Source organism: Bemisia tabaci, chromosome 1 (assembly GCF_918797505.1).
Source record: "Bemisia tabaci chromosome 1, PGI_BMITA_v3".
Taxonomy (NCBI): Eukaryota; Metazoa; Arthropoda; class Insecta; order Hemiptera; family Aleyrodidae; genus Bemisia; species Bemisia tabaci.
Window position 1 is genome coordinate 5,097,498 of NC_092793.1, and position 9,983 is coordinate 5,107,480.

At 34.1% G+C, this 9,983-nt stretch overlaps 1 protein-coding gene across 1 annotated transcript; it reads left to right on the forward strand.

Moving 5' to 3' along the window:
* Positions 1 to 20: 20 nt before the first annotated feature.
* Rfk (Riboflavin kinase) lies at positions 21 to 8,380 on the forward strand. The gene is made up of 4 exons (XM_019048812.2): positions 21 to 405; positions 1,399 to 1,550; positions 3,182 to 3,284; positions 4,543 to 8,380. Exons 1-4 carry the CDS (start codon positions 318 to 320, stop codon positions 4,665 to 4,667), a joined length of 468 nt encoding a protein of 155 aa, XP_018904357.1. The 5' UTR covers positions 21 to 317; the 3' UTR covers positions 4,668 to 8,380.
* Positions 8,381 to 9,983: the final 1,603 nt, after the last annotated feature.

Sequence of the window (9,983 nt, forward strand, 5' to 3'; positions counted from 1 at the left end):
AATACCAATGCCATCAACTATAACCTAAAACTAAAACATACCTTGAAGCTCTAGATAGATAACACAGCATTCGAATGTGAATGTGGCATTGAAATTGCGACATCGAAGGAAGTACTAAATTTTTTACAGTTATCGGTGCTTGTTTTTACAATTATTTATCAGTTTCGTTACAAAGCAGTGTAGTGAGTTTCTTTGTCTTTGCCGGGCGTTTTCTCTTCCTTTACATAATTATAATTGAGGAAGTCCAAGCCTCAAGTCAATCACCTGAAATTCCTTATCAACACGGATTGGAGAGTAGCAGTAGATCATAGGGTGTCATGATTTGTAAAAATCTCCCTTATTATACCAGAGGAAAAGTTGTGAAAGGTTTTGGAAGAGGATCAAAGCAACTTGGTGTTCCCACTGGTAGGTACCTGTCGAAGCGTTATTTCTTACATCATTAACTTTGAACTCTTCCATTTTTACCCCACTTTTCCGCAACCTGATTGTTTGAACTAAATTCTTATTGGCAAGACAGGACAATATGTTGCTCTTTTTAAGCTGTGTAATTTATTGATTTTCTACGTCTTGTCATGCTGACTTGTATTTCACCAATTAGGCCGCAGATGTGATGCATACTTAGGAAGCCGTGGCTTCTCTACAAAACTTTGATCGATGATTGTTTTTTGCTGTTACTGTCATTTTTATGGTAGTTACAGGTAGGTAGTAATGACAGTAATTGAATCCATTAGGGAAATGATTACCTGGGCGACATCCCAAGAGATGGGCTCAGAACTGGCCCTCTTCTGAAGATATTTGAATGTTACCATTGCTGTTATTTTCAATTTTTGACAAATTTTATACTCATCAATGATGTATATGTATTTGGTACTTAAGAGCTTGACAGACAGGGCGGTGCCCCAGTTTTTATTAGAGGAAGGTGAAGCAATCTCTGTTGTAGTAAATGGATCGAAGGCGCCATGATGTTGGGTACAAACATAAGTTGCTTTGCAAAAGAACTGCTATTCAGCTTGCACAAGTTGTAGTATATCGACGGTGCAAGTCGGCAATCACATAACTCGTTTGCGGTGTCTGAAAATCTCCGCAACTATGTTATTTTTTTTAAAGGAGAACAAATGGACATGATTCCTTGAAGTTTTTGCAGAATTTTCCTCGCACATAGAAGAAAAATCACGGCAGTTTTAAAGAATTACCGTTGAGTAGTTTTCCGTTTAAAAAATGAAGTATGACAGGAAGTCTGCGACGTCGCAAACCGAGTTATGTGATTGCCGACTTTCACCGTCGATATGTAGTTTTACATGGTGGTGGGCTTTGAATTACCTTTTAAGTTGACCCAAAAGTTTTTTTTAAAACTTTGGTTTTTGTGTGCTCACTTTCTTCATTTTTATTTCCACCCAGCAAATTTTCCTCAAGAAGTGGTCAATCAGCTCCCCGAGGAATTGAAAACGGGTATCTATTATGGATGGGCACAAGTTGACTCTTCGCCTGTATTCAAGATGGTCCTCAGTGTTGGATGGAATCCATTCTACAAAAACACTCACAAGTCTATGGTAATTTTTTATTTTTTTTCTTTCTCCGGATCTTCTCACAAGTTATACCAAGAACACTGATAATGTGATGGTTTTAGCCAGAGGGGATGAAAATCAAGATCTAAGATCTATGAATCCTTCCTAAAATGCAAGAGTTACTCACATAAATTCCAGGGTTAGGCTAATTTTAAATGAATATTTTCAATTAAAATAAAATCCTAAAGCTCAGAGTTTGAAAGCGCTGTGTCATTGTGGATTTTTAGTACAAGTTCTTTAGTAATCTCTTTTCTCCTCTGTGGAGCAAAGAAATTAAATTTTATAGCACTAAAATATCAAATCAAAACCAGGTCAGTGGTTTATTTGTGGGAGTTATCCATGAAGCTTTGTTCAAACTCTTATCCGCATGCCTTATCATAGCTGATAGCAATCGCTAGCCATCAGATAAATTGATTTCTCTCATAGATGTGATGGAAAGCCCTTTCTCTCTGATGCATCAAGTAGCATAATGCAGAATTAATGAGGTCAAAATTATAAGTACTCATTTTTATATGAAAATTCCTGTCTGACGAAGGGCCATCGGGCCCAAGTTTTAGATAAAACTGCAGTGTTTCAAAATTGGATGAAAAAAGTTGGTTTTTGGGGTAGCTTTTAAGACTTTGTACTATGCCTGTATTATTTCAGTAGAGCTTCATTCACAGTCTCTGTTGCTGATCATATATTTCGATGTTGTAAGTCGGCAATCACATATCTTGTTTGCGGTGTCTGAAAATCTCCCTTCCTCTATTTTATTTTTTTAAAGGAGAACAAATAGATATCATTTCTTGAAGTTTTTGCAGAATTTTCTATGCACAGAGAAAAAAAATTAAAAATCATGGCAGAGAATTGTCGTTGAGTAGTTGTCTGTTTAAAAAATAAATTATGACAGGAAGTCTGCAACGTCGCAAACTGTGTTATGTGATTGCCGACTTACACCGTCGATTTGTAGTTGTCCCTTGATCTATTGAGACTTCCCTAAACATATTATTTTTCATGGCATAAGGAGGTTTTAGAGTTAAAAGAACAGCTATGAATATGGTCCCATTTGACTCTGAAGTCTAAAATTTTACAAAATAGAATAAAATTGGATTGTGTTAGTACATAACACTTTTTTGATACTGTTGGTTTGATCACCTGTTTCATTTGGCATGTTGAAAAGTCAAAGCAAATCTTAGAAAGATGCCCACGGAGATTAATTTATTAGCTCATCTCTCCTCTTTGATCATGTTAAGTGCTTTGCACTCAATATATTTTGATCCCATTGGTGGTTAGTGGTCTTGACAGGAAATCGACGGCGTAAATCCGCAATCACATATCTCGTTTGGGATGTCTGAAAATCTCCACCTCTATGTTATTATTTTAAGTATAAGAGAACAATTTGACATTATTCCTAGAAGTTTTTGCAGAATTTTCCTTGCACGGAGAAGAAAAATCACGGGAGTTTTAAAGAATTGCCGGTCGGTAGTTTTCAATTTTACAAATGAAGTATGACAGGAAGTCTGCGAACCGAGTTATGTGATTGCTGACTTACACTGCAAAATGCCTCTTTTCCTTGTATTTCTCAAAATTTGCTATTGGAATTTTCGACTTCTGTTTTTCTTTTTCTTTTTTTCCAGGAAACTCACATCTTGCATACATTTGAAAATGATTTTTATGGATCAGAGTTGAAAATCATAATGGTTGGGTACATTAGGCCCGAGAAGGATTTCACCTCTTTAGGTTTGTTTCATTTCGCATTTCATGCATTGTACTTTCTAATACATATTCTGAAAATTCTACTGGAAGTATTTTGAAGCCGTGAATTCAAGCTTCGATGCTTATAGTGGCATGTAAACTAACTCTTGAGAAGTCAATGACGAAGAACTGAGTTGTGATCCCTAAGTCCTGTATGTAGGACTCCCTTTAATTCTTGATAAAGACATTGAAAGAATATAGAAAATTTATCTCTGCAATGTCCACCAATGAGAAAGAATAAAACCTGTTTTTTGCAAGAAAATAACAATGACTGTATACTAATGAGAAGGAGGGTTGAAGTGATTGATAGATAATCATAGAAGAATTCATATTTGGCCTTTTTTTCATTAGAATGCCCCAAGCAGCGAGTGAGAAGTTTTTGTGTGAGTTTCGATGAGTAACATCAGAAACGGTAAGTAGCAGGTAAGTAAAATGGAGAACTTTGAGTAGTGAGAAAATCAATTTGGGAATGACAACTGGTGGGTGAGTACAAAAGTTGCAAAACACAAGTAAGAATGTCGGCAGCTCTGGAAACAAGTTTAGCCAATGTTAACCTACCTGAGGCTGAATGCTGTGTCGCACTGCCTAGCGCACATCCTTGCTTGTCCAAGTTTTGCATGCACTCTTGCAATATTTATAAAGATTGATGAGGTTTTTAAAGTTACTAAGCCAATTTTTTGGTCAACCAGCCAACAGGTTTTTCTTTAATACCTAATACCCACATCAGATTAAAGAACAATAGGCCGCAAAATAGCTTCATGCAAGTTCAAGGGTTGCATAACCCTGCAAAAATAGCAAGAGCTCATTTCGAAGGACATTAACTGCACGCATCAATATGTTTTGATATACTGCCGTGCTGAGGAAAAACGCTGTATGAATCTTCAGGCGTTGCCAAATCGCCATTTCTAAAACAAAATTTTCCTGCTGAACTTATGAATATCTTTCTTCCAATTTTTCAGATAATTTTGTTGGAAATTTTACCTAAAGTTCCTGAAAATTTCAAGGAAAAATATCCTTAACTTTCCTCAAAATTTAACATTTAATGGAAGGAAATTTGGCAACTCTGGAATGTTCATACAGCGTTTTCCCTTAGCACGGCAGTATAGCAACAACCTTGATTCATCAATTATCTTTGCCAGTTCGCTGAAAGTAATTATATTGAGTTGTGCTGTAGCAATGTATTAAAGCTGCTTTTTGGAAACTTAAAACTTTTTTTTAACATATCTCTCTGTTCTTTTTTCAGATGAATTGATCGAAACCATCAAAGAAGACATCAGAACTGCTGATAACGTTCTTGAAAGCAATGCGTCATTAAAACTGTACAAAGATGATCCATTTTTTCTGGAAGAAGAAAGCTTGAACAGATGATTTCATTCCATGACCCAGCGTCCCCTCCACACAGCATACGGTTTTGGTATCCTGTATGACCTGAAAAAACTGTGATGGAGAACATCAATCCATCTAGTTACTGTTAAGCTAGTCCTTGGAATAGAAGGCGCATACACCTATAGTTACAAATTATCTAAACCTCGCTGTCAGTGCAGCATTTTTGAAGCAGCTGATATTAGACTATCTATTTATTTATTTATTTACTTCTTTTTTTTTTAAATGGGAATAATAAGTTACTAATGGGTAATCTGCAATGCAATGGTAATCACAACAGTCAAGTTAAAGTTAGTAGAATTTGTGTATTTTTTTTCTCTTGCATTTATGTGCATCATAAGAGTAACCAAATGTTTGGTTCCTTACTTTTTGCCGTATATTTCCTCTTTTTCTGTTACATCTCTGATAACATGGTTCTGTGAAGAATTATCATCATTATAGTAGAACTTGTCAATGATTTGGTTATTTTATCTCATAGGAAAAACTTTTTAACTAACTTGTGTCAATTGCTTGTTAGGAGGGTATCTTTAATTAGAAGATGAAATTGAAAGGTAACCATCTGACGAAAGCATAATTTCTTGACACTGGCTAAACAATTTAGGAAAGCAACTGTAGAATGGTCTTAGAAAAATATTTTTTTGGCGTCATAATAAAAATTTTCAATGTCAATTTAAAGATTTATGTTAGATCTCCAATTTAATCCTCCAATAAAGGATCTTAAAATGCAATGGTGAAGAGGGGGAAAAAATTGAATGGCTGTCTGTTTCATTTAAAATTTTTTTCTGAGAGTAAGATAGTTTCCTTGGAGCAAAATTTAGAGGCTTCACTGAATGTATTCTTTGGTCTACTCCTCTGAGCTCAGAGAAGTCTCTAAATGTTTTCCCGAGGAAATTCACATAGAAAAAAAAATGAAATGAATTATACATTTATTCAACCCCCCCCCCCTCTTTTTCTGTGCAATTTGTAATCTCTTAGTGAAGGATTAAATTTGAGTCATAACACAAATAGTTTTTGCTTTCAAATTTTCTGGCTCTATCCGCCGTACAAAGGTATACTAAAGAAATGACGAATTATCTTGACGTTTACCCCTAAATTAATCAGCCTCGGCTTAAAAGAAAGAAAAGGGAAAGAACTTATTTGGAGTCCCTCATTTCAAATGTAAAAGATCTTTAATCTTAACTGTTCCTTTATTTCTGAATCTCGGAATGTATACATAAGAAATCTATAAACAACATATTTAAGAGTCACTCTTACCTAGTATTTTTTTGTGACTTGAAATTCCTTTTGAAGTCTTTACCTCCCAGTAGGAAAATATAAGAGAAATTGTCTAGTAATTAAAGGAAGGGTTTAGTATTTACAATAAGTTAGTCAGTTTTTTATACATTTTTGACCTTAATTTTAACTATCACATTTCCTCTATTCTTCTAGGGATTAGTACTTCCTTATAAACTTGCAATTTCATGTCCTATACATCGAACCAAATGAATCAAATGTGCAAGGTAAACTTTCAAATTTCTTGACTATTTCTCTTGGATGAATGATGATTATTGCTCTTCATATTTTGTTTGTTATATCTTTGATCTTCTTTGTTAATTTATTAATTAAAAAAAATTATTCTCATATGATGGTTGTGAAATCCTGTTAGCTTTTTGTGTCTTGTCCATTCTATGTTTTCAGCCATACATTGTTTCAAAAGCTTTGCCAGAAACAAGTTTACCTGTTTCTATTGCGGTAACAATTGACCAATGTCACAAATTTTGAATCAAGTACTTAAAATATCAGTAATCAATAATTCTTTTTCAGTTTTTTGCTATTCAAAATTGACATGTAATGACTGAGACACTGTGGAAGCTTTCTATTAGTACCAAGGCACATTTTTGTGTAGTAAATTTTTAATTTGCCATTTGTTGAACATTTCTTGTACTTTCTCGTAAGTTTTACAAATTATGGTATGGAAAATTTTAATCTCGCATTCTAGCAAATGTTATTGATAAATATTGGTCACATCCATAGAAAATCCTTACAGCTAATTTTTAGCTGTCTAGTTCCTGTCTTGAGTTAGAACTAAAGTTTTTAATCTATCAGTAAGTCTTGTATGTCACTTTTTTAGGCTCTACCTTTTGTCCAGATCAATTTATCGATTTTTTGTTATTGTTATCTTGAGGACGAATGTTGTCATTTGTGAGGAAGTATATCTTGCATTATATTTCCCCACATATTTTGTTAAATTTTTTGGGGTTTTAAAAAAATCCAGAAATCATCAAATGATTATACTGTTGATTTATAAGTAAGGATTCACGGAAAATGGCGCTTGAAAATTAAGAAAAGTTATTAGTCGATAATTTTAAATGCTATATAATTGTGTGTACGAATCTATATCCTATTTTTGTGAAAATTAAAAAAAAAAAAAAAAAAAAAAATCAAAACTATCCTTCAGAAGGAGAAAAAGGTAAAGGAAAAAGCTGCACTTCATAAGGAACAGCGAGTCAAAAGTTGAAGGTTTCAATGCATGAAGGCAGAAAGTGACATTCTTGATACATCGCAGTATTGTTTATTTGTTGTAATTCTTTTGGAAAGCCACCTAAAATCAAAACCAAAATTTCGTCTTCAATGTGAAAGATCATTGTTTGTGTCTGTCATGAGGCTCCTTGTACTTTTTAGCTGTAAACAATTTGCCTTCAGAATCGCAAACGATTCACTTCACTCATGATGCTTATTTTCTCCTCCCTTGAATTAGTTCAGTACAAAGTAACAGATCAAAAGCAGGTTCCAATTTCAATTCTAATTAAGGTGCCAAAAATTATGGCATGAAAAATTCTAGGTTTGATACATTCTTGAAATGTCATTTTCGTGTCAAAATCAATTCAAATCAGTGATTGAAATATGCATTCGTGATTTTTGTCATACTGGTCCCTTCACTGATTGTACCTTTTTTTATAGCTCCTTTGCTAAAAAGTTAAAAGGGAAGCACTTAAGATAACCATAAAATTATGTGACAGCTAATTTTAAAAAATCATTACGTTTGGATCGTACTTTTTTACCCAATTATTTTAGATCTTCATCTCAACTCCAAATTTTAATTTTCTTTGAACTTTTGCAGCCACCTTTCTTCCATTCCATAGCATGAATTTTAAATTGAGATGTCTCCTCCTGCATTGATTTGAATTCGCTCTAAATGATGGCCTCATAAATCTGTTATACTTACAACCCAGTTGATTTTTGACCCCTAAAATAAAAAATGTTTTAATCCACGCTCTCCATGCTTTTGAGAAAAGTAAACAAATTAAACAGGGAAACATTCCGTAAAATGAACTACTGGGTTGGTTTCATTTGCACTATCCTTTTTCTTCTTTTGCTTCCTGTCAATCTGAAAAGAAAATAATTTTACCCCCTCTTTCATTTGTTTCTTTCTCTATTTTGTTTTCTTTTTGCAGTCCTTTAAAATGCTGCTCAACCATAATGATTTTCTCTATATGATTTTACTAATGTGAAAAATGTAAAGTATGCTAGGAAATAACATCAAACTGTCCCTCTTTTCATTTTTACTTGTTTCCTTAAGAAATTAGGTCTTGAAGAAAGTCCTCGTTTTATTTCCATGGAATCTTGTAACAGTTTTCAGTATTGGTACAGTTGTTACCTTTTGGGATGTAGAATCTCCTTGTACTTAATTATAATAAATACTTATTCTGTTTCATGTATTTATTTTATCTTATAGCTTTTTTACTTTTTTCTCAGTCTATAAAATCCCCTGCACTCTTAAAAGCCATTAAAAAAATACATACCGAACGCTAAATTTTGGAATTTTAGTGACTTAGGTCCCTATTATTTAACTTGTAAAAATATTATGTAACGCTCACCTTAACCCCCCTCTCCCCAGAGTGTCATGTATTTTATCAACGGTCCCTCACTTCAATTAAAAAATTTCTATCAATGTCAGGGGATTTTTTATTGAAGTGGCGGGCTTTACATTTTTTTCCTCTTTTTTCGGCCGGTATGTTTAGTTAAGTGCCACGAAAGTATTACATTTATAATCTAAGTATTCATCATACATCTCTTGTTCTACAGCAGAATGAGACGGCTTTTACTCGTAAAAGAAGTTCTACATTTTGTGATGCCACTAAACGTTCAAATGCTCAAAGAGTGGTTTTGTAAAGTAAGATGGCAAACATACATGTCTGCTAAAAAGATCATTTCTAAAAAGTAGGAAAGATGATAGAGAGAGAATAGGTGATAAGTACTTATATCTTGCAAAAACAAGAGCACAGAAGGTAGGCAGGTATTATTAGTTGCTTCACCTATGAATGAAGTCTTTCGAAAATTGCATGCCTGCTGGTATGAGTCAAATATTTGTCAAAGTCTGCCCTCAAAATATTTTGAACAACGACTTAATTCCAGTCGGGCGTAAATATTACACAACAGATTTATGAAATAATCACGTTTGTCCCCTACATGTGGAAGCAATAAAATTATCATTGATCATCACCTCAGTAATACATTCTTCCAGCGAGCGCCTTTATTATAAAACACATTGTGGGTTCCAGATTACAAAAAAGAGTAATTTTTACAAATTTAAAAACTCTTGCAAGGTGTAGAGAGGGTTTTGTAAAAAGTGTTCTTTTAATTTACCTTAATGGGCGACTTAGCTTTGATAAAGATTTCTTTCAATTCTTTGGGTGACTTGTTGAAAAATCTGACTGCCCTAAACTCAAAGCTATCCCAGTACCAGCTCGTGTCAACATTTCTTGTAGTTCTCACTAGAATGTTCCTTGTTTCCATTTGATGGTCATTTTTGCTTCTCTCTTCACTAATATATGCCATTTTTATCGCTTCCTTGATTGAGATAAAAATGTAACGAGCAGAGACTGTCATAACTCGGAGTTCAGGGAACAGCCTTCTACAATATGTACCACACATACTTACGCCTTTTACACTTCGATTCCCTTTTTTAGTAGTTTTTGCCAAATTGAGGGGCTTGGAGGACAAGGCGCACAAGTGGAGCTTTTGAAAAAATGAAGATTGTATGATTTCCAGTAAAACTAGTCTGACTGTATATTCTGTGACATATTCGCTATCAAATTTCAATTTTTAAGCATCAAGAAGTCAGTTCAAACTTTTTTTCTGCCATAAGGATCCATAGAAAATTCGAAGGGGGGGGGATCGCTACAAGTTAATTATGATAAAACATATTTGAAAAAATTCTGTCACTCACTGGCGGTAAAATTGTTAATAGAGACGCGTTTCGGAATCCAGAGCTCCATTATCGGTCGGCAGCGAATTGAGTTCAATTCTTTAAGTTCCCGA